Genomic DNA, 24,777 nt, shown 5'->3' with positions numbered 1-24,777 from the left:
TCTGCTGTGGTAATTGATGCTTTGTGATGGTTTGTGTAGCCCTGCTGCTCAAAACAGGATGCACAAGGAGGAGTTTTGGAGGAGAAATGCTGGGACTGGGAGTGGGGAGCAGTCAGGAATTGGGAGGGAGGAGGGAGTGATGGGGTGTATCAGCCAGGTAATTCAGTTAACAGAATATCAAACCATGCTATGATATTCTTCTGCTTATGGCAGGGAATAACTGATAAAACAGTGAAGACTTCGCTAATTATATCACACCTTTTGTTGATTAAAGAGGTGTGAACTGCTTGCTGAGTAAAATAGATCAGAGGGAAATTCAAAGTTTGTGATTTGAGGCTATCACAAGCTTTGTAAGTTAAGCACTTTAATGTTTAGTTGGGTTTTTTCCCCAATATGTGTTTTTTTATTGTTTGGGCAAATACAGAATAAACTGCAAACCAGACACAAACCTGTTTCAGTGTCTGTATTTAAAACAGCCACAAATATTTATTTGGCTTTCTCCAAAGCTTTTTCATATTTTTTCTCTCTGTCTGTACAAATGATCTGTTGAATGGCCCAAGCAGACCAATGCCTATTAATACTTGGATTACAACACAGCAAATGCTAATTTATTTTTTTTTCCAAGAGTACAAAACATTATTTCCGTGTATTCAGCTCCTGATGTTTTTCTGAAGCCTTGCAGTCGATGGTGTCAATGCTTGCTCTGTGCTGCTCTGCTCTTGAGGACTTGTGGGAATTTTGCAAGGGTGGAGCAGAGTAGTTTGTGTCCCACTTCAGGCTTTTCTTTGTGCACACAACTGGAATTTTTGCCTCTTGCAAGCCACTGCAGCATCTCCCATTCTCTCTTTGGAGCTTTGGTGTATTTTGACCATGAAAATAAAACCAAATTTTATAAGGTTGGGATAATTTAGCTTGAGAGAGCCCTCTGGAAATCACCTCCTCCAGCCCCCCTTTTTAAAGCAGGGCCAACTTCAAACATATCATGCTTTGTTCTTGCTCCTGCTAAAATTAGTTTGAGGAGGAGTATGTTAATGTGGCAGGCTATGGGTTGTTTGGAGCTGCTGCTTTCATTTCTGGTTCACTCTTCAGCTGAGCTTTTTCACTACATTATCATTTCTAATAATGCTTTCAACTTAGGAGGACTTTCTTTTCTAGAACTCTGTTCAAAAAAAAAATCCATATATCATTTCACCACAGGGAAAATAAATACCAGTAATTTTCTAGAAGTTCTTTACTACATCAACTCTAAATGTAAACTTCAAATTTTCTTATTTGTCCTTTTTCCTTAGCATTGATTTGTTTGCCTAAGAGGTACTTTTCTTAAATTCTTTTATCCTGGGTTGCTTTTGGCAACTGAATTGCAGGTAGTTCAGAATAAGAAATGAGAATATTTGTGCAGAAGTGGATAATTGTTGAGGGTTTTTAAAGTATATAATCCTTTTTAGATCTGCACATTCCCACCTATTGAATGAAGTCTGAGTTGTTACTCTGATTTGGGTACAGTTAAACATTTGATTAATATCCATTAAATGCTTTTGTAGACATTTCCCATGCTTTATAAATATTTCCTTAACTTGAATATTCAGATATTTATCCAAACATAATTGCTATGGGCTTTCCTGCAGAGAGGCTTGAAGGAGTGTACAGGAACAACATTGATGATGTAGTAAGGTAAGGCTTTCTTTTTTCTTTTCCTTAACTTATAAAACTTTAAATAATCTTTTCTGTACTCATTTATGTCCTGCTGAGGAAAGCCTGTGTGTTCTGACTTGTAGAAATGCTGAGTTTTTTTGCATTTTGTAGATGTTGCCTTAATAGCTATCCTGAAAAATGTTGGAAACAACAGAAATGGCCAGGCTGCTGTGCTGGGTTGATCTCAAATGCATATAATCTGTTTTTTTAATGGGAAAATTTGATTTCAGTAACTTGTGTTGCAGTAAAAAAAGGTTATTTACTTATGGAAAGACATCAATCCAATGGCTCTATTCAGTGTCAAGAGTTTCTTCAGGTAACTGATGGTATTTCAGGATAAGTTTGCTTTTATCCTTTCTTCAGTTGATAAATGAAGTGCTTGATTAGTAAAGTTTTATTTCAAATAGAAAATGTAGCAAATAGTTTCAAATAGTTTTAGTAGAAATAGAAACAAACTATTTGTTTCAAATAGTAAATTTGAAACATAAGCATAAAAGTAAATTACTTTAAATAAAGGCTTTTACATTTGGTTGTGTTGAATAATTATGGACAAGGAGAAAGATGACCTAAAATCTATTACTGCTGGTAAAAAAAGCCCCTATAGATTGTAATTTTTAACTTCAGATAAAGTCATTACTCTGAACTGCTGGCTACAACTGAGAAATAGGTGGTGAGTGTTGTAGGAACACTGTTATAATTCATTTAGCCAAAACCCTGCCTGGAGAGTGTGAGAAGCTGCATTAAAACCAAACACTTGGTAGAAGCTGCCAGAAGTTTGTGATTTTAGGGTTCAAATTGTGATTTTTTTTTTTGAAAAGTGTTGCTTTGAGAGAGATCATTTGAAGGGAGATTATTTGAGAGGGATCTTTGAGAGAGATCATTTGAAAGAGCTGATTTGAAGAGAGATTTGAGAGGGATCTTTGAGAGATGATTTGAAGGGAGATTATTTGAGGGAGATTGATTGACAGGGATCATTTGAAGGGAGATAATTTAAGAGAGATCATTTAAGAGATCTTTGAGAAGAATCATTTGAAGGGAGATTATTTGAGAGGGATCATGTGAAGGGAGATTATTAAAGAGAGATTTTTGAGAGAGATTATTTGAAGGGAGATTATTTGAGAGATCTTTGAGAGGGATCCTTTGAAGAGAGACCTCTGAGAGGGATCATTTGAAGAGAGATTGAGAGGGATCATTTGAAGAGAGATTATTTAGGAGGGATTTTTGAGAGAGATTATTTGAAGGGAGATTATTTGAGATCTTTGAGAGGGACCATTTGAAGAGAGATCTCTGAGAGGGATCATTTGAAGAGAGATCATTTGAGGGATCATTTGAAGAGAGATTGAGAGAGATCATTTGAGAGGGATTGTTTGAAGGGAAATAATTTGGGAGAGATCTTTGAGATGGATCATTTGAAGAGGGATCATTTAAGAGAGATCTTTGAGAGGGATCATTTGAAGAGATTATTTGAGAGGGATCATTTGAAGGGAAAGCATTTGAGAGGGATCATTTGAAGAGAGATCATTTGAGAGGGATCATTGGAAGAGAGATTTGAGAGAGATCATTTGAAGACATTATTTGAGAGGGATCATTTGAAAAGAGATTATTTGAGAGTGATCTTTGAGAGAGATAATTTGAAGGGAAATCATTTGAAGAGACATCTCTGAGGGATCATTTGAAGAGAGATAATTTGAGAGGGATCATTTGAAGAGAGATCATTTGAGAGGGATCACTGGAAGAGAGATTTGAGAGAGATCATTTGAAGACATTGTTTGAGAGGGGTCATTTGAAAAGAGATTATTTGAGGGAAATCATTTGAAGGGCAATCATTTGAAGAGAGATCTCTGAGAGGGATCATTTGAAGGGAGATTATTTGAGAGGGATCATTTGAAGGGAAATTATTTGAGAGGGATCTTTGAGAGAGATCATCTGAGAGGGATCATTTGAAGAGAGATCATTTGAGGGATCATTTGAAGAGGGATCATTTAAGAGAGATCTTTGAGAGACATCATTTGAAGGGAAATCATTTGAAGAGAGATCTTTGAGAGGGATCATTTGAAGAGAGATTATTTGAGAGGGATCTTTGAGAGATGATTTGAAGGGAGATTATTTGAGGGAGATTGATTGACAGGGATCATTTGAAGGGAGATCATTTAAGAGATCTTTGAGAAGAATCATTTGAAGGGAGATTATTTGAGAGGGATCATTTGAAGGGAAATCATCTGAGAGGGATCTTTCAGAGAGATCATCTGAGAGGGATCATTTGAAGAGAGATTATTTAAGAGGGATTTTTGAGAGAGATTATTTGAAGGGAGATTATTTGAGAGATCTTTGAGAGGGATCATTTGAAGGGAAATCATTTGAGAGAGATCATTTGAGAGGGATCATTGGAAGAGAGATTTGAGAGGGATCATTTGAGAGGGGTCCTTTGAAGGGGGATCATTTGAAGACATTATTTGAGAGGGGTCATTTGAAAAGAGATTATTTGAGAGTGATCTTTGAGAGAGATCATTTGAAGGGAAATAATTTGAAGAGACATCTCTGAGAGGGATCATTTGAAGAGAGATCATTTGAGGGATCATTTGAAGAGAGATTGAGAGAAATCATTTGAGAGGGATTGTTTGAAGGGAAATCATTTGAGAGGGATCTTTGAGAGGGATCATTTGAAGAGAGATCTTTGAGAGGGATCATTGGAAGAGGGATCATTTAAGAGAGATCTTTGAGAGACATCATTTGAAGGGAAATCATTTGAAGAGAGATCTTTGAGAGGGATCATTTGAAGGGAGATTATTTGAGAGGGATCATTTGAAGCCGTGTGCTCAGTAGCTCTGTGAGATACTCAGCCTTTGGTGTGAGGATCATGCAGGAAGGTTTTCAGGGAAGATCTTGGCAAGGAGGTGCTTCTCCCAGCTGGGAGGTGCCATGGGGAGTGGCTCATAATTGTGCAGTGTGTTCCCACACAGCATCCTTGTGTCTGAGCTGGGTTTGATGGATGGAGCCCTCAGGCTGGATGGCTGCAGGCAGAGTGGTGTGGGCAGCAGCTCCTGGTCCCTGGGGACACCAGGGGACAGCTGGGCTCTCTGAGGGGCTGGTGCTGCTCAGCAGCTCTGTGGGTGACTCTGCCAGAGGGATTGAGGCACCCTCAGCACACCCAGCTGTGACACTGAGCTCTGGGTGTCAGTCGCACCCTGATGGATCCAGAGGCACCTGCACCAACCTCATGGAGTCCAGCAGAGTGAAGGTGCTCTCCCTGGCTCAGGGCATCTCCCAGCATCAATCCAGGGCATGAGCAGCTGGAGCAGCCCTGGGGGTGCTGGGGGTGAGAGCTGGGAGCCAGAACCCCTCCGTGCCCTGGGCTGAGCCCCAGCGTGGGCAGCAGGGCAGGGGGGGATTCTGCCACCTGGAATTCTGGTGCTTCCAGCATTAGAAGGATGTGGAACTCTTGGAGCAGGTCCTGAGGAGGCCACTGAGTTCTGATGGGGCTGAAGCCATGGCAGGGGTGGCACTGGATGGGCTTTAAGGTCTTTTCCCACCCAAACTGTTCTGAGATTCCATGATTCTACAGCTGCTGGCAGGCAGAGCTAGGGCTGCAGGGATTTCCATGGGGATTGCACCCAGCTTGGACAGAAGTGAGCTGAGCTCCTCCATCCCCACCCTGGGAGGGCTCCTCAGCCTCACCTGGCAGTCAGAGCTCTGCAGGCAGTGCCTCCCTGCACAGCTGCACTCAGCTGGGCTCCAGGGGCTTGGTTTTGCATGTTGCACTGTCATGACGAAAATCACCATCCACAAATAGCACTGAGAGTGTCAGAGCCTGGAGCTGAGCTGAGCTGGCTGGGGGAGGTGCAGTGCCTGCATTCTCTGCTGCCCTGGTGAGCAGGGCATTATACCTGTGGTAGATTAGATATTGGGAATGAGGAATTGTTCCCTGGCAGGGTGGGCAGGCCCTGGCACAGGGTGCCCAGAGCAGCTGTGGCTGCCCCTGGATCCCTGGCAGTGCCCAAAGCCAGGCTGGACATTTGGAGCAGCCTGGGACAGTGGAAGGTGTGAGGAGTGAAAGGAGATGAGCTTTAAATCCCTTCCAACCTAAAACATTCTCTGATTTATCCAAAAGTCCAGCCTTTGCCCCTGTCCTACAATTTTCGATGGTGGAGTTCATCAGGGACTGGATTTTCCATCAGCTTCATGAAAAGGTGCCTGTGACTGCTGGGAAAGAAAACTGCCTGGAAATGTGGAGTTTGTGGCTTGAGAGGGACCTCAAATCCCATCCAGTGCCACCCCTGCCATGGCAGGGACACCTCCCACTGTCCCAGGCTGCTCCAGCCCCAAAGTCCTGCCAGGGATCCAGGGGCAGCCACAGCTGCTCTGGGCACCCTGTGCCAGGGCCTGCCCACCCTGCCAGGGAACAATTCCTAATTCCCAATATCTAACATGGGAATAATATAAATAAATATTGATAGGCAGGAGTCTTTGAAGGCCCTCTTCCATTCACAGCCTTGATTTCTGTAGATTCTGGCTGAAGGAAAATACATTTTAGTGGTTGAGGAGGTAGATATGTATAAATTAGATTTTTGGAATGCCTGTATAATTATTAAGCTGTCCATAAACACTGATCAAAAGGAGCAGTGATCACCTAAAAGCATCATCAACCAAATTAAGATAAGCAGAGATGTAAATTGAGCTGCAGGCAACTGGATGCTCAAGTATTATTACATTTGTTACCGTTTTAAACAAGAAGAAAATGTGATCATGCATTCTGCATGTTGCAGTCCTCATCTGCTCCAGTCATCTTTTTATTGGGGAATTTTTTTCCAAGTGCTTTTTATGCAGAAATCCAAGCTCCTGGATTTCTGGTACTGAGCCAGAATCCAGCAGTGGGCTTTGTCTGAATTGCTGGTACCCTGACAAATTCCAGCCTAATGCTGCATCAGAAGTACAACCTGCACTGCCGCCTGTCTCCTGTGACTGACACTTGGAGAGGTTTTGGGTGGAATTTTGTCCTTAAAAACATCCCACTCCACTGTGTGGATATTCCTGGGAAAGCAGAGCCAGCTCTCCTCACTCTGGTGTGTGTTAACAAACAGGAACATCTCCTGAAACAAATCCCAGTGTCCACCATCTTCCTGAGGCTCTGCAAAGCTGCCAACAGGGGCACCAGTGGCACTCAGGGAATTCTTTTTCCTCCTTCACTTGGGAGTTTCACATCTGTTCCCATTTTAGTGCAGGCCTTTAACCACAGAGCTGTTCTAGGTTCTTCTGGAATATTATGACTGATAACCAGAGCTTGTTTTTGCTTGAGCTTTCCAGGATTTTAGCAGCTAGTGTTTCTTTTCAATTTGAACAGCATGTTCTGTCATGGCTAATTAAATTCCTTCTGGCTGATGTGCAGATACACACTGTTGATGATGTTAAGTGTAAACATTTGCATGTTATTTCTTCTTGCACATTGCCAGGTGACACATCATATATTATCACAGCACTTGTGATGAATCATGCTTGCAGTTTGGCTTGTAGGGGAAGTTTGTGTTCCAAAGTGAGCATGGGAATGAAATGAGTGTGGAAAAGTGCAATGGTCCTCCTTCCAAAACCCACAGTATCACTGGGGACAGACTTCAGTGGCAAATAATAAAAAACCTGGGGTTGAAATGAGTTATTTTGGCTAGAACTGGAACACAAGAGTTATTTTACCTGCTTTTCTTCCTTGTGGCAAAATATTTGGCACAGGTGATTAAATAGGAAGTGTTTCCAGATACCTGGTGTGATCAGTGCTTTCTGTTTGAAAATAACCAAGCCTTCCTCAGCTCCTCACAGTAACCTGCAGGTGTTTTAGGAATCAGGAAATCAGTCCATGTGCAGTAAATATTTCAGTTTCAGGTCAGACCTTGCTTCCCTTGGTTGCATTAGTGGTGTTACCCATGCTGTTGGATTATTTGGATGAGTGAGGTTTCCAGCTCTGCCTTCCTTGATTTTTGGGGCACTGCTGGGACTGGGAATGCAGAACTGCTCATGCTGGGTGCTGCCTTAAGGATGCTGCAAGTTAACATCAATATTATTCAGTGTATATTCATACATATTTTTTTTTTCTCTTGAAGGTTTTTGGATTCAAAGCATAAAAACCATTACAAGATATACAATCTGTAAGTATGCTCTCAAAGATACATTCTCCAAAATAATGACTCCTAAAAATAGCTGAGCAGTGCAAGTGCCTTGTTGCTGTCCTGAAGCAGAGCTGTGGAGATGTTTTGCACATTTCTTAAAACAATTAAGGCTGATTGAGAGCCCTGGTACTTCATTTAGTGGAGCTGAGTGAGGTTAAATGAAATGCTGGTGTGTATTCATGTTACTTGAACGTTTTTAAATGACTTGGCATGCAGCCCATCTGCAGCTTGGGCCATGTGATTAAAAAGTGAAAAGTAATTCACAGCAGGCTTTCTGTCCATGTATTAATGTCCAATTGCCAAATGAAGCTTTTCCTGGTTTTTTTCTCTATTTTTTAAAAAATCAACCTGCATTGGTACCAAGGTTCTGTTTGCTTCCTCCCTTTTCTTGTGTGTCCCTGTTTATTACTTCAAAAAAGCTGTTGGAGCAATTGTTGTTGATTTCTGACTTCTCTGAAAATTTAGTTCTGCAGAAAGCTGGTACTGTTACAGGAGTTTTCTGGTTTTGGTTGTATTTTTGGGGGTTTTTGTGCTGTTCCTTCATCTCATTTATTCATTAGCTTAGACTAATTTCATTTGTACAAATGACTTAGTGATGTCAAAGAATTGTGGTTTTCCTACCCCTCATTTATTTTCCTAAAAACCCAAGCTGAAGATTGACTCTCTGAACTGTTACAACTTTAATATTTTTTAAAATGAATATTTTTACATATCTACAGTAGTAGAAAAATTATTGTAGTACTGAATCTGTCAAGTCATTAAAGCAAATATTTAAAAATAAGGATTTAAATCTGCCTCTGGGTTAGCTAAAGGATTGTGCATCAATTTCCCTGATATTGGAGAGAAGTGACAGTAGAAATTGAGGAATCTTCCAGTGGTCATAGAAGTTGTTGTGGGGCAGAAAACAGGAACAGCTTTTTAAAGTTTGTTAGTGAGAAGAGCAGTGATGAGACCATTTGATTTGATATTTCTGTTACTGCTCTGTGTGTTTTCAGCTGTGGAAAAAACTTGTCCAGGTGTGCTAAAGGTTTTTGTTTTCAGTTTCCTTATATAAAAATGGATTTTCTTGTTGTTAACTGCAAAACAATCACAGATAAATCGTGCTAGAATTACTTTATTCATCCTCAGATGAAAAATTGCAGAGGATAAAACTGTCTGGAGATATATTAATGCTTGTGCAGGCCAAATTTATACACATAAAATGCCATCAGGTGAATTGTGGCAATGTTTGGTCAGGAGATGGGAAGGAATTGCATCCATCAGGTGTTCCAGAGAATTCCATTTCTTCAGATGAAGCTGATCCTTTGTAAATAATGATCTATTGTCTGTGTTTCAAAGGAGGAGGTGGGAGTTCAGAGGAGTTACATGATTATAGTCAGAATTATTTCAAAATCTGTCATGGGATTTGAGTTCCCTTAAGGTAGCTGTTCCCTGAAGTTGATAATAATGTATTGAGCAGTTTTATCTAAAAGGATTTAGAGATTTTTCTGAAACTATGTCAGTTTTGCCCCATCCTCACATCTTGGCTTTTAACTCCCCAGCACTCTGAGTTTCATTTTCCTCCTTGTGTTGCTCCTCTCTTGTTTGCCTTTGCTGTTTCTTCAGTATTCTCCTTAAATCTGTTTTAAATCCCCTTTAAATCTGTTCTTCCACTTGCATCTCCTCACTTCCCATGCTGCCAGATTGTCACCTGCCCTGTTGTCATCATCTCCATCTTCTCCACTGGGTTTCCTTGGGCTGTCCTGCAGGCAGGTGCTTCAGGGAAGGAGCTGTGATGAAAATAAATGGGGATTTTCTGTGCTTGCTGTGTCCCTGGGGCTGGGCTCTGGCTGATGGTGACTTTAACCTGGCAGCACTTGGCTTCTGGCTTGCTTTAAACTCACTTTAATCATAAGGACAGCCAAACCCTTCCTTAACCCCAAAAATACAAAAAAAAAATTCAGATTTCATCTGGAGATCTGCTGCTATTTGAGTTATAATAGTGTTTAAAACCCCACCCCAAATGCACTTGAAGCATTAAGCCCCACCAATATCCCCAGAGTGTGTGCTGGTGGGATTTCTGCTGCAAATACCCACAAATTCAGTGCAACTGAGCCAGGATTGTGTTCAACCATTGCTTGTGTATCCTTGGTATCAACAAAACTATTTTTAAATCCCTCATGGTATCTACTCAATGATACTCTCTCAAAATTCCAAATTTGCTGTTTTTTCTACCTATTTGTGGAATTTTTTTAATGTTTTGAAGGCTTTCATCTCTCACTCCCCATTTGAGCTGGGTGTTTCTTTAGAAGGAAGCAGGAAAGTTTCCTGGATAAAATCTTTGTGGTACCTGCTTTGCTTCCCAGCAGCTTCCCAAATTCCTGTGCTGCAGGAAACTTTTCTGCATAAAATGCTTTGTGTGTTTGCAGCTTCCCAAATTCCTGTGCTGCAGGAATCTTCCCTGGATGAGATGCTTTGTGTGTTTGCAGCTTCCCAAATTCCTGTGCTGTTGGCTGCTCCATCCCCCATGGATGGACATCCTGCATCCAGCTCTCTTCTCAAAGGCTTCAGTGCCTTTGAAAATAATATTTTTGGGAGTCTTCTCTTAAGTTCCAGCTTAACCTGGTCACTGTGATTGGAGCTGTGAGAGCTGCCAGGCTTTTTGGAGCACAGGTAGAGCTGAGAAGGTTCTGGAATTCAGGGAAAGGGAAGCTCTGGGAGCAGCCCCAGCAGAGCTGCCTGTGGCTGTGTCCTGGGCAGAGCTCTGGGAGCTCCAGTTACAGTCACACAAGGAGCAGCCCAAAGGTTTGTGTGTGTGAAAGTGTCAGCTCAGCTCCATGTGGCTGAGAGATGAGTTCATGGCAGTCCTGAAGCTGCTGTGGGAATGGGAATAATCCTGGGAAGAGCACAGGCTGTGTCAGAACTGAGCATCCAGGTGTGATTTGTGTGCTGAAGTCGCTGCAGCACTTGTGTTTCAGCTCTTCCATAGAATCCCAGCTTGGTTTGGGTTGGAAGAACCTTCAACACCATCTTGTCCCACCTCCCTGCTGTGGGCAGGGATGCCATTCTCCAGCTCAGGCTGCTCAGGTCCCCATCCCAGCTGGTTTTAGCAGGATTGTTGTCACTTTTCCTTTCTGAACTTCACTCACATCATCTTCCCTGCAGGGAGCAGCTCCAAGGGAAATTCTGGAGGGTATCCATCCACTCTTTCTTTCTTCCCCCTTAGCCCAAAATCTGATCTGGTTTTTCTTTGGGTGCTGATTTGGCTGCTTTAGGGGTGGTTTGTGTCTCATCACTGCTGTTTATCCCTGGAAAAGCAAACCCAGTGTGGTTTTGTCCAGCTGGAGAGGGTCTCTGAGGGGAGAGACTGATACAGCTCTAGAGCCTTCAGAAATGTGCTGCAAATACCTCCAAATTCAGTGCAGCTGAGCCAGGATTGTGTTCAGCCATTGCTTGTGTATCCTTGGTATCAACAAAATTATTTTTTAATCCCTCAATGTGCCATTTCCCAGGTCTGAGGGGGAATGTGGCTGCTTGGCCTTCAGGGGTGACTTAAATTCAGGAATCAATGCCAGGGACAGAGCAGTGCCACAATCTCTGCTTGATCCAGGTGATCTCTGCTAATATTAATGTGGATATCCTTGTCATCCCCATTGCCCTGAGCCCCCACACTGCTGCTGAGGCACCCTGAGCTGTGTTTGGGTTCAGCATCCCTGCATGAGGGTCCCAGCTCTCTGCTCTCCAGGTGTTTGGCAGCACAAAGCTGCTCATGTCAGGGTTAGAAAGTGAACACTCAACTCAAACTTGCATAAATTGAGTCACACTGACTAAAACACAACCATGCACCACAATTACCAGAGGGTATTTGCCTTTCAGTAAAATAATTCACTTTTTAGTGAGCAATCTGCTGCAAAACATTTATTTTTTAGTTTTTCTGTGTGTAACCTCTAGTTTTAAATCATAAAGGTAATGGGCATGCATGATTTTCCAGGATTTTTCCTCAGAGACTTGTCTTGAACTCTTGTTTTTCTTTTTCAGATGTGCTGAAAGACATTATGACACGGCCAAATTTAACTGCAGAGGTAAGATTTTACTGCCTGATGTGTGTTCTCTTTAAACCTCACTGAATGAAGGCCTAAAGGAGGAGCTGATGAATAGTCATGGAGGAGATTTGGGCACAAGGAATGATGTCAGATTGCTTTGTGTCACTGGAAAAATTTGCTATATTCTTGGTGCTTTCAAAAAAGTGTGCTCCTGACAGTTAAAGATCAAAATCTAATAAAAAAATCTACAGTTGCAAAAAAAAAATTCTGCAGAATGGGTTCCACAGAAGTTTCAGTTCAGCGAAATACAAATTCCTTATGCAATTTGTGTGTGAGGCACAAATTCCTTGTACAATTTATGTGTGAGGCTCAAATTCCTTGCACAATTTTGGTGTGAAGCACAAATTCCTTGTACAATTTAAAGCACAAATTCCTTGTACAATTGACATGTGAAGCACGAATTCCTTGCACAATTGACGTGTAAAGCACAAATTCCTTGTACAATTTTCATGTGAGGCACAAATTACTTGTACAATTTTACATGTGAAGCAAAAATTCCTTGTACAATTTTAGTGGGAAGCACAAATTCCTTGTACAATTTTCATGTGAGGCACAAATTCCTTGTACAGTTTTCATGTGAAGCACAAATTCCTTGCACAATTTGTGTGAAGCACAAATTCCTTGTACAATTTAAAGCACAAATTCCTTGTACAATTTTCATTTGAGGCACAAATTCCTTGTACAGTTTTCATGTGAAGCACAAATTCCTTGCACAATTGATGTGTGAAGCACAAAATCCTTGTACAGTTTTACATGTGAAGCACAAAATCCTTGCACAATTGATGTGTGAGGCACAAATTCCTTGTACAATTGACATGTGAAGCACAAATTCCTTGTACAATTTAAAGCACAAATTCCTCGCACAATTTTCATGTGAGTCACAAATTCCTTGCACAATTGATGTGTGAAGCACAAATTCCTTGTACCATTGACATGAGGCACAAATTCCTTGTACAATTTACATGTGAAACATAAATTCCTTTTACAATTGACATATGAAGCACAAATTCCTTGCACAATTGGCATGTGAAACACAAATTCCTTGCACAATTTTGGTGTGAAGCACAAATTTCTTGCACAATTGACATGTGAGGCTCAGAGGAGTCTGGTTTTTATGAAGGATGGAAATGGAGAACATTTAAACCATTATCTATGTGTATAAAGCAACTTAGGGAAGACCTGGCAGAACTTTTAGATGTTAAAATAAAAATAATTTAATTCCCATGTGATGTCTCTTAGAGATGAGTTGCGTCTTAGACACTGCAGAGCTGCCAAAAGCAGTGGGGAATCTTTCAGGGGTGCTTTGACCTTGATTTGATGTAGTTTTGTGTCAGAATTACCTCTCCAGGTAATAAATAAGTGCAGATTTACCTTGTTCTTTGGGCAGAGGAGCATTTCTTGCTCACAAGTTGTAATTCCTTCAGATGAGGGGAGATGAGGAGTCCTTGTGCCTACAGAATCGTAGGAGATGAACAAATTCTGGGCTTCTTCTGCATCATAGCAATGGCTCAACTTCTATTTTTCATTATTATTATTTTAAACCATCCAGCTAATTATGAAAGAGGGTTTAGAACGTGACCAGAATGTAATTGGCTGCTTTCATGGCTGAATATAGAAGGGCTGAAATTGTCTTGTTGAAGTCAGAGCTTCTGATTTGCTCTCAGGATGTTGAATGACAGCGCCCAGAAACCTCAAGGAAAGCAAGGAAAGGAAAAAAATATTTTAGGATCTGCTGGAGCAGTGCTTTGGGGAAGAAGAGAAGAGGACATGTTCTAATATGGCCACAGCATATGTTTGTTTGAGTTTCTGCTTTCTGATACGGGGGTGCTCAGCTCCCTTTACTGTCAATCCCAGCCCCAAATGCTGCTTGTGACAGCACCTTTCACAGCTCCTCTGCACAAGACAGGCTGTTTTTCATTCTCATCCTCGAATTAGTTAACCTCAGATAACCAAATTGGTGACTCAGGACTTCCCTAAGCACAGGAACAAAAGTTGTACTTGAAAATCTCCTGAAGTGAACTGACTGCAAAGGGAGCTTGTGATTGTACTGAGCATGAAACACCAGAATAGTTCATTATTCACCCAGGATGATCTTGCATCACATTAAACCCCAAACACTGAAAGCTCTTCATCTTCTTTGGGAAGTAGCTTTGTGTCCTTGGTTTTTCCAGTTTCTGAAATCCTTCCATGCTGGAATTGTCTCTGCTTTGCCACAGATTTTCTTTTTTCAAACTCTTCTGTGGGCTGTGGGATTCTTCTTGCAATGTGTACGGGCTGGGAGAGGGCAAGCAGGATTATTCTCCATTGTAAGGAATCAAAATCCGTGGAGGAGCTGCACCTTCTCAAGGCCATGCTCAAGATTTAATATTTCCTTCCTCTTAATCCCTGTACACCATCCCAGGGCACCCATTTCATCTTCTCACTCCAGCTTTGAAGAAAATATCACAAGTTTGGCCTTGGATTCCAAATCTTGGAGAGCATCTTCAGCATCCTGTGACTCCTTGGGAGTTTTCATGCTGTTCTTTCAGGATTTTTTCATTCTCCTTTTCATGGAAACTTTGCTGGCTGTAGCTGTGATAAACTCAAAGCCATACAGACAAATTTGCAGCTTCTTTTCTTAGAGATTTCTAAATAAATTCCATCTTTAAGTTCACATAAAACTTTGGGGATCATTTGGGGAGCCTTTGGATCTTCCATGTGGAAGAGTTCATGTGTTCATGTTATGTTGCCTCTTTAGCAAAGATTATTTCTCAGCTTCCCCATTTGTTCTGGGAGGTGAAGGGGGCAGTCTGAAAACCAGAATGCTGTGGGCTTGTCCTGCAGTCCTTCAGCAGTTCCAGAACTTCATCCCTCACTTGTGCTCTTGGAGTCCTTGGGGATTCATCAAAAGGAGCCTTGCATGTGTGACTACAGAGTGCTGCTTACGAAACCACTACAGACACTTGCCAGAAAAATGAAATGCATTCATTTTTAGCCCAGAAAAGGAAATGGTGTCTCTAGCTGAGAATTTTGAAGTGTAGCAGAGTTGTGTTTGTAAGATCCCAAGGCTGGAGGTGGAGAATTGGGGTGCACTTCACCAAGTGCTGTTGTGCTGAAACCAGAACACTGTGTGTAGTTCTGCTGGTCAGGGTGATATTGTCCCTCATCTGATCTGAGGTGGGAGAAATTTGGGTACTTCTCACTGCTTTTAGTGCATATTTTTAGTTCTCTTGAGTTTTCTTGCATTTCCTGCATCACTGGAAATTCTTTTCATCCCTAGATGGAAAAGTGTGTGTGAGTACACCCACATCAGAAAGGACAGCAGTGTTCAGTGCTTTGACTCTAAACCCATAAGCATTGCCAGTGCCTTACCTGAGATTTCTCTCCCAATTACCATTTTTGAAGTATGGAAATGGCAGGTTTTTGTTTCACAAAGCCTTTGAGCAGATTCTGAGACTTTGTTCCCAAGGTAGACCCAGCCATGTTCAATAATTTTGCAGCAAAGTTCCTGTTGTCTGCTCAGTGACTGAGGCCTGGCCTTGTTCTCTCTCAGCAGGTAGTTTAATTATTGCTGGAGTAATGGCTTTTCACAAGGTTATTCTGTGTGCCAGCACACTCTTAAATTCTGGAAAATCCATGTTCCAGAACCTGTGCAGCTCAGCTCTATAGAGGTGTGAAACAGTTGCTCCATGGAGCAGGATGAATGGAGAAATGTCTGCTTGGGATACACTGAATAATACTGGAATTAAAAATAAATATCAATATGTGAGATGAGGGGAGGGGTGATTGTGACAAGCATGTAAAAATTAAGTTATTCAAAGGTGACTCAGGTCACCTGCTTTGCCTTTTGAGGTTCTGATGAACTCCTCCTTCTCCCTGCAGTTGCACAGTACCCTTTTGAAGACCATAACCCACCACAGCTGGAGCTCATCAAACCTTTTTGTGAAGATCTTGACCAGTGGCTAAGTGAAGATGACAATCATGTGGCAGCAATCCACTGTAAAGCTGGAAAGGGACGAACTGGTGTCATGATTTGTGCTTATTTGTTGCATCGAGGCAAGTTTTTAAGGGCCCAAGAAGCCCTAGATTTCTATGGGGAAGTAAGGACCAGAGACAAGAAGGTGAGTTGTTGCTGTTCTTCTGTCCCTCTACCTAAAACTTGCTGCTTTTTCCTCCTTGAGATCTGTTTGATGTTCAAACCCTTTAGGTTGTGTTGTCTGATTTAGCTCCAGTAGCATTGGATCAGTGCAGTTGGAAGTGGAAAAGCTTTAGTCTCAACATTAAATCTGATTTTAACATGTCCTGTCCAAGAAGACCTGGACAGTTGATTTTAAATGGCTTTTTCAGCATTGTTTTGCTGAAAGAACAGAGGGGCAGTGAACTTTCTCATTCAGCATTTTCAGCCCAAATGAGAGGAGTGTTCCAGCTAATTTTTGCCTGAATGGATGGGTTGTTCATCTCCTCAGGTTCCCTTAACTGCTGTGGTGGGGTTTGGAGGTGCACAGGGGAATATCCCATCACTGTTGGATGCCCCTTGTCTGTAAAGGGTAGTTAAGGACCTTTCTGGCCTCATTAATGAGAATTTAACCTCCTTATTTGAAATCTTCTCCTGAGATGCTAAGATGTGACTTTTAAGGTGATTTTAGCAAGTTTTCCTGCTCATCCTCCATTATTTCCCTGAGTGTGTTGAGCATCCCAGGGGGATCATCCCTGCAGGCCAGTTCCAACCTCCTCAAGCACAGAGCTCTCCCTGCTCCTGCAGAATTTACACAAAGTATTAATTTCAGTGTGTTGGTCTCCAGTAAGAAGAGCTTCGTGTCTGAAGGCTCTTGAGAGCATAAATGTCACATAAAGAATTTTAGAATTTGGCTGTTAATTCATTGCAAGGAGTAAAACTCCTCAGCCTGCTCTGCTGACAAGGTGGAGCTGTTATTCCATGTGCTCAGCTGGTTGTGGTGTCAAGATCAAGATTTCCCATCAAAACTTTGTGGCATTTGGTAAAAGTGCATGAGAAAGGCTGGGAATGAGCAGTGTGCTGAGTAAACAGAGTAGATTACTCCTGCTGATAAGGGTTATCTCCAGAGCTGGATAAAGCAGCATGAAAACTACACAGTGAAATGCTGTGCCTCAGTTTGGTGAAAAGAAGGTTGTATTTCTGCAATTTGGGTGTTTGTCAGTGCCCTTGGGCATCTTGGAGGGGAGGGAGAGCTCAGTAAACAGGAGCAGGGAGAGCCTTGTTTACCTGAGTGTAAATACTGTCTGTAACCAGCAACTTGTTTTGGTTTCAGTGTCTCCACTGCAAGAGTTGAATTTTTTTCCCTTCCCAGCTCCACTTGAGCTTGGTTATCTTGCTGTGGCCAGTGGGCAGCATGTGATTCACATAATCCTTCAGTAGTGTTTATAAACAGGTATTGCAGGGCAGGTTTCTGGAGCCTTTCCTTCCCTTGTGGCCCATATTTCAGTGTTATATGTCAAGTGCTGCTCTCTGATTTGATATTTCACCACACCTTTGTAGAACTGACTTCCTCAATTCAAACTCAATGAGGCATCAAAAGAGCTGTTTGCACAAAGGAGCAAACAAATGCCTTTTTGCTTTCTTTTTGGGCCAACATAGCTATGATAAAGGAAATAATGGCTTTAATAAGGACAGATTTTCTTGGTTTAAAGCAAGGACAACTTTGCACCTGTAGCTGCTGAGAGCAGCTCAGCTCCAATCCCTGCTGCCATTGAAGTTCAGAGCAGAGTGCTGCTGTGCTGGCAGGAAGTGTGAGTGTAATTGCAAGAGGAAGTGTGACTAATTGGTCAAGAGCACAGCCCTGAGTGCTTCTGGAGCCAGATTTTCCCAAGTGCCTGCTGGGAAAAGCAGCTCCAGGGAGGCCTTTGCACCATCAAGTGAGAGTTGGTGGAGTGAGGCTCTGAGTTGCTGTTTTTGTGCTGAGCAACAAGACATGGCAGAGCCCAGGCTGTCTCTGAGCAAACCCTCTCCTGGGGTATTTTATTTCCTCTGCAAGCTGCCTCTTTTGGCTTCTGAAACTCTTTGTAGTGGGGGGAGCTTAGTCAGAAGAAGGGAGTGGTGAAGATTAGGAAGTGTGGGCTGCATGGTTGTGTCTGTCTGGCTCCACCACTGCAGAACATGAGTGACTTTTATTTTCCTTGTGAACCAAGGGAGACAAAGGCTTTGCTGAAATGGGATAAAGACCAATATTTGGAAGAAGTAACCCCCCAAAAAGTCTTCAAAAGAAGCTGCTGCTGTTTGAAGTGATTAGTTTATCCCACTTTTTTTCATATGGTAGATTTGACACTACTGTGGTGACAAAGGCTGGCAGCTTACCTTCCCACAGCTGGAGAAGGTCTTTATTCATTCCTGCTTCTGCCTTGGAGGGTTTTGTGGTGAGGATTAGGCTTAGAAAGCAGCTCAGTGGGTAGGGATCAGCTGTTCAAGTGCTGGAGATGATCTACTCAGGAGCATTCTTTGAGCACCATGGAGTTTTATTTTCAAGGATGGCTCCTAAGAGTTCTCATATGGGGAAAGGCTGAGAGAATTTGAGTTCTTCAGCCTGGAGAAGAGAAGCCTTGGGGTGACCTGGCCTTTCAGTACCTGAAGGAGCTGATAAGAAAAAGATGGAGAGAGACCCTGTACAAGGGCCTGGAGAACAGGACAAGGGGAATGGCTGCATGCTGGGATATTCAGATGGGATATTGGGAAGGAATTCTGCCCTGAGAGGGTTGGGAGTGCCCAGAGCAGCTGTGGCTGCCCCTGGAGCTCTGCAAGTGTTCAAGGCCAGGTTGAATATTGGGGTTTGGAGCCATCTGGGACAGTGCAAGGTGTCCCTGCCCATGGTGTGACACTGGATGGGCTTTAAGTCCCTTCCAGCCCAGAGCCTTCTGTGTTTCTGTGGTGTTGCTGTAAGAGAAGAGGAAGTGAAACCCAATTAGTTTGTGTGAGGAAGCCTCAGAATGACCCTGTGAGCAGGGCAGAGTTCCCATGTCTGGTGTCAGGGCTCATCACTTGTGGTGTCTGTCTGGGGACATGCTCAGGTGCCAAACCTGCTGCTCTGAGGCTGCAGCTTCACCCTCACAGCAGGCTGTGTCCTAAAGGGAATATTGTTTCCAAAATATTTGCTCTTCATGGTCCTGCCTGTGTTACACTGAGAGGAGAACCTGACAATGTTTGGGAAGCTCTTGCATAGGGACCAGAGGAGTTTATCTCACTTCCACTTAAAAATTGTGGTGATAGATGGGAAATACAAGCTTGAACTACTTCCCTGTCCTTATTTTTCTGGAGTAAAAGTGAGTGCTGCTTGATTGCACCCCATGGAATATTGTTAGCTTGTTAGGAAGTGTTCTGCTTGGAATTCAGAGCTTTGGAAATGGAGAACTCTGAGTCCTGCCTCAGTGGGACTGCTTTTAGGGTCTCAGGATCTAAAGCTGTGTCTCCAGGGAGTCAAACTGGCTGCAGGGCTGTTGGACAAGAACTGGCTTTGCTGTGCTTTGGACTCTCAGTGTGAAAGTTGTTCTGGTCCCAGCCTTGCTTGTGCTGGGGTTTTTCCTTAGGACACATCCATTATGGCCTGAGGAAGCTCTGGGCAGGCAGGAATGTGTTCTCCTCACCTCTGTGCTTTCCTGGCAGCCTGGCAAGCTCTGCTGGGGCTGGGAATTTGCTCAGATCCCAGGAAGGAGAACTTTAGAGCTCCCTTAAGGAGTGGGTGTGATAAGCACTGAGGGCATCTGAGCCAAAAGCAGCCAGTGTACAAGGCTGCTTGGGAAGGTCATTGTGCAAATGCTGCAGGGAAAGGCTTTTGTGTAGTTTAGAAGCAGCTCAAGTGATAAGGAGACATAATAATCAACATTAAAAAACAAATGGCAGGAAGTGGCTATTTTCATGTGTGCATAATAGAGATTTAGTAAATTGAAAGCACTCTTAGCTGCTGGCTGTCGTGAGGTGAAACTAAAAGTTTATAGGAATATGAGGTCTAGGTTGTGTCACCAAATGCTCCCAGATTTCTGTATGAAAAATCTTTGTTTATCTCCAGTTTATTCCAATTCCACCTTCAGCTTTAATTAGAAAGATTCCTTACTGATGTTGTAAATCTGCAGTTACAGGTTGTTCTAGACCATGTAATGCATTTTCTGGGAAATGAAACAATTTTTCATCTCTGTTAATTTTACTTGAAAGTATTGGCTCTAAAAGCTTTGAAATTTTCCCCTTATTTGAAGCTTTGAGCTGATTTAAAATCAGTAATAAAAACATTCTTAGGTTTTATGCTCTCAAAGCACATGTTTACCTCAGAGTTTGAACACTTTGGGTTGTTGGGCCTGTTTTAGTGAAACTTTCCACATTTTGGGGAAAATATTCCAGGATGTTTTGTAAAGAGAAGGCAGCACCAGGCTTGAGTACAGTGATATTAGCAAAAATTGACGTAAAGTGCTGTCAAAATGTAATTCCTGTAGTGGCAGATTTTAGAATTCCTAAATGTAGTGATGCTTTAAAGTTTGAGTATGTTCAAGGCCCCTCTTGTTAAACATTTTTTGCTCTCCATCCCCAAAAAAGCAGCAGCATGAGCCTATTTTTGACATGACCCTCAGGCTGTCTGTGGTGTTTGTTTTTAAGAAATGAGAAAAATCTGCATTCTTTGCTTCATTGCTGGACATGGGTGTTTGGAGAGCACAGAATCACAGCAGGGTTTGGGTTGGAAGGGACTTTAGAGGGTTGTTCCAGCTCTCCTGCCATGCAGGGACATCCCAGGCTGGCCTTTGGCACTTCCAGGGGCTGCCACAGCTTCTGTGGGCACCCTGAGCCAGAGCCTCACCACCTTCCTCTGGCAGTGGGAAGCCATTCCCCTTTGTCCTTGTCACTCCAGGTTCCTTTTCCATATTTCCTGCAGCCTCTCCAGGCACTGCAAGGCCACAGTTTGGTCACCCCAAAGCTTCTCAATCCCAATTCCCTCAGCCTTTCCTGGTGGCAGAGGTGCTCCATGCCCTGAGCCCTGCTCTGGGTGCTGCTCAGCAGTGACTGAGCTGCTCTTTGGGCTGGAGGTGATGAGCAGGAACCAGGTTGTTCCAGCTCTCCTGCCATGTCAGGGACACCTTCCACTGTCCCAGGCTGGCCTTGGGGCTGCCAGGTTGCCAGGGGCTGCCACAGCTTCTGTGGGCACCCTGAGCCACGGCCTGCCCACCTTCCTAGGGAAGGATTTTTTCCCAATATCCCCTCTGGCAGTGGGAAGCCATTCCCCCTTGTCCTTGTCACTCCAGGTTCCTTTTCCATATTTCCTGTAGCCCCTCCAGGCACTGCAAGGCCACAATTTGGTCACCCCAAAGCTTCTCCTCTCTGGGCTGAAGGATCCCAATTCCCTCAGCTTTTCCTGGTGGCTCCATGCCCTGAGTAGCTGGCAGAGCAGTGCCCTGCTCTGGGTGCTGCTCAGAGTATGTTGAAAGCACCTCTTGTTAAACATTTTTTGCTCTCCATCCCCAAAAAAGCTCTTTGGGCTGGAGGTGATGAGCAGGAACCCCTGAGTGATGCAGCTCCAAGGTTTTTAACCCTTGTTTTCCCTCTGTTTAGGGAGTGACAATTCCCAGTCAGAGACGCTACGTGTACTACTATAGCTACCTGTTAAAGAATCACCTGGATTACAGACCAGTGGCACTGCTGTTCCACAAGATGATGTTTGAAACAATTCCCATGTTCAGCAGCGGAACTTGCAGTAAGTACCAGCAGCCCCTCACCTCTGCCAGGGAGCCTGGTGGCATTTGGGATGGGGTGGTGGCACCCAGAGCTGCGCATCTTGGAGGAAATCACATGGAAGCACCTCACAATCCAAAATCTGCTGGTTTTGTGTGCTCTGGGATCTCCCAGGTGTAGGTTGTGAAGCACTCATGGCTGTTTTACTACATGCAAGTGTGTTAATAGTTTGAAAATAAATGATTCCATCTGGAAAATATCTCCAAGATTGAGTGCAGCCTGTGCCCAGTCCTCACCTTGTCACCCAACTGAGTGCCACATCCACTCCACCATTTTATGTATATTTGGGTATTTGTTCCTCACTTTTATGAAAAACCTCCTTTTTTATTTTTTTTTTTTTAACACAGCAGCTCTTGGGAAACATGAATTGCTGCAAAACATTTGCCTAATGGCATGTTGGCTTCCAATGCAGCAACATCATTCTTCCCATGATGTTCAAAAAAGAAAAAAAAGTAAATGAATCAGTTCAACTGGGTAAATACCTAATTAACTCTGGAATAAACTTTGCTTTATGTGGAGCTTTCTAAAGCATTAATACACCTGTAAATGATTAATCTCATCTGCTGATACACTGTGTTAGTGAGGAACAGCAGATTTGGGGAAGTTTTGAAATACAAAAACAAATTCTGCTGTGTTACAGGGCAGTCACTGCCTTGTGTTGCGTGCTTGGATTTTGGGGGTGGAAAAATTCTGCTGGTTTTGCTTTGGGGATTACAGCAATGTGTAATTAATTCCAGTGCCTCCTGTGGCTTTGATTAAAATTGCCCTGTTAATATTGTTGTGAGACAGTACCTGAACATGTAACACACACAAGAAACAATGGGGCAGCTTGTCAGCCTGTACAGGAGGAGGGAGGGAGGAACCTCTGCCAAAATCCCTCTGTGGAGGTCACAGATTTCTGCAATTACCACTTATTTCATGTTTTGGATGGACTGGGCTCTATTTTTGAGGCTGAACTGCTCAAGTGAGTGCTGGCTTGTGTGTCCATGGGAGGATGTTGGGACAGACCACAGATTGCCCAAGCACCTGAGAAGATAAAATAACTTCAAAGCTCAGCAGTTGTATGCTGCAATATTTGAAGTTTCTGTGGAGCTCCCAGTGATTTTTCAGAATGTGAAATTGATGGTGTGGTGTCTTTAGCTATGTTGGCAGTAATTTTACCAATCTGGTAATTTTCAATCTGCCTTCCTTGGTATCATTGTGCTGCTCTGAAGGCACTGACAGGGCAGAGCCCAGCCTCTAGGGCAGAATGAGGGGGTGACAGAGTTTCACATCTCTGAGGGTTTGAGGGAGATAAGGGCAGGAAGAGAAGGGTGTGTGGAGACCTCACAGCACCTTCCAGCCTCTGAAGGGTTTACAGGGAAGCTGGAGAGGGACCTGCAACAGGAGCTGTGGTGATAGGACAGGGAGGAATGACTTGACACTGCCAGAGGGGAAATTCAGAAGGAATTGTTCCCTGGGAGGGTGCCCAGAGCAGCTGGGGCTGCCCCTGGATCCCTGGCAGTGCCCAAGGCCAGGATTTTGGGGTTTGGGGCAGCCTGGGACAGTGGAAGGTGTCCCTGCCATGGCAGAGGTGGGAATGGATGGGATTTAAGGTCCCTTCCAACCCAAACCATCCTGGGATTCTCTGAGCCTGCCAGTAATGGTTTCATCACTGGCCCTTTCAGCAGCTCTACAGAGCTGTGTCTGTCCTGACCATTTCCAAAGCACCTCTTCCTAAACTGGACCAAAACCCCCTTTTATTTAATTTCAGTGTTACCCCTGCAGATTTAATTGGGGAAGTGATGCCATGGCTGGCACTTCTCTGGTGCTGGTGATTTACAGGACCAGCTTAGGCTCTTCTGATGGGTTTTCAGTTCAATTTTATCCTTGTTTTACTTCATTTGTGTAAGAGTAGAGTCAGTTTGTGCTGACATGACCAGCCAACAGCTGGAAGAAGAGATGAGAGAGAATAAAACCTCTCACTTTGGTCTGTGCGTAGAGAGGAGGGGGAAAATGCAAGGAACAGTCAAGTAATTCACATTTTACAGTTGTTATATTAAAAAGAAATAACATTTTAGGAACTCCCTGGTGGCCTGAAAGTTTTGCCATGAAGGACAGAAGTCTCAAGGCTGTTTCCAGTAGCATCTGGCAAAGTTTGATCCCCTGTGGTGTCAAACCCTTAAGAGAAATTTAGCAAACTTTGAAAACATCACAGCTCACGATTTTATTTCTGCTACCAATGTTGTGCTTTTTTTGTGCCACTTTGGAGGTTTTTCTCACCAAGTGCCACTGTGTTTTGTCCCACAGATCCTCAGTTTGTGGTGTACCAGCTCAAGGTAAAGATATTCACCTCCCCTTCAGGACCCTCACGACGTGAAGACAAGTACATGTACTTTGAATTCCCTCAGCCTCTGCCCGTATGTGGTGATATCAAAGTGGAATTTTTCCACAAACAGAACAAGATGTTGAAAAAGGTTGGTTTCCTTGCTTTTTCTGAAAAATGTTGTCAAGCCAGTCCCTGATGCTTTAGGATTGGGATGTTGGTTATTTTTCAGGGATGTAATCATGACATTTAATTCTTTGATGTCTGGTTTTCCCAAGGAGCCAATGGACCACAAAATGAAAGTTGGATGTTTATGGAGTTGTGAGATTAAGTACAAAGGTTGGGTAAAAATGATCCTGAGGTCTGTATTGCAGTCTTTTGGGTAGTAGTGAGTAATCTAATTGAGGAAGAAACATTCACCTTCTAAAAATAGACTTGCATACTGAGCAAGTTAACTCCAGCTGTTTTCTTCACTAAATTTTCCTGAGGTTTGAGCAGGCACAGAAGATCCTGTCTGTGCTCTTGGCTGATTTGTACCCATCTGTCAAATTTAGCTGAATTTCTGAGATAATTGAGTTCCCACGCACTTTGTAAAAGTATCTCTGCAATCTCTTCACCACCTCTCTGTTCCCAGCTGCAGTGCCTTGACATGAGAGGCTTAGAGAATTCCCTCTGAGCTGAGGGTTTTATTAGGGTCTCAGTTGTGGAAAAAAAAGAAAATTAACCTAGGATTTATATTGAAACCAAAGTCAGCCAGTTCTTAAAGCTGAATTCTTGAAGTTCTGGTGTTTGTGGAGCTACTTTGGATCTACCAGAGTGAAAGCTGAG

The 24,777-nt window shown here is 43.1% G+C and overlaps 1 protein-coding gene across 1 annotated transcript in view; it reads left to right on the top strand.

Moving 5' to 3' along the window:
* PTEN (phosphatase and tensin homolog) overlaps window positions 1-24,777 on the top strand; it is a 50,833-nt gene that overhangs the window by 14,519 nt on the left and 11,537 nt on the right. The window contains exons 2-7 of the mRNA XM_054288394.1: window positions 1,587-1,671; window positions 7,779-7,823; window positions 11,862-11,905; window positions 15,788-16,026; window positions 21,465-21,606; window positions 23,934-24,100. Of these exons, the coding sequence (XP_054144369.1) occupies window positions 1,587-1,671; window positions 7,779-7,823; window positions 11,862-11,905; window positions 15,788-16,026; window positions 21,465-21,606; window positions 23,934-24,100 (722 nt within the window). The remainder of the gene's footprint in view (window positions 1-1,586; window positions 1,672-7,778; window positions 7,824-11,861; window positions 11,906-15,787; window positions 16,027-21,464; window positions 21,607-23,933; window positions 24,101-24,777) is intronic.

Source organism: Melozone crissalis, unplaced genomic scaffold (genome assembly GCF_028551555.1).
Source record: "Melozone crissalis strain CALT ecotype California unplaced genomic scaffold, PUWL_Pcris_2 ptg000062l_1, whole genome shotgun sequence".
NCBI lineage: Eukaryota > Metazoa > Chordata > Aves > Passeriformes > Passerellidae > Melozone > Melozone crissalis.
The sequence above is the reverse complement of the archived record's forward strand: the minus strand, read 5'-3'. Positions and strand labels throughout refer to the sequence as shown.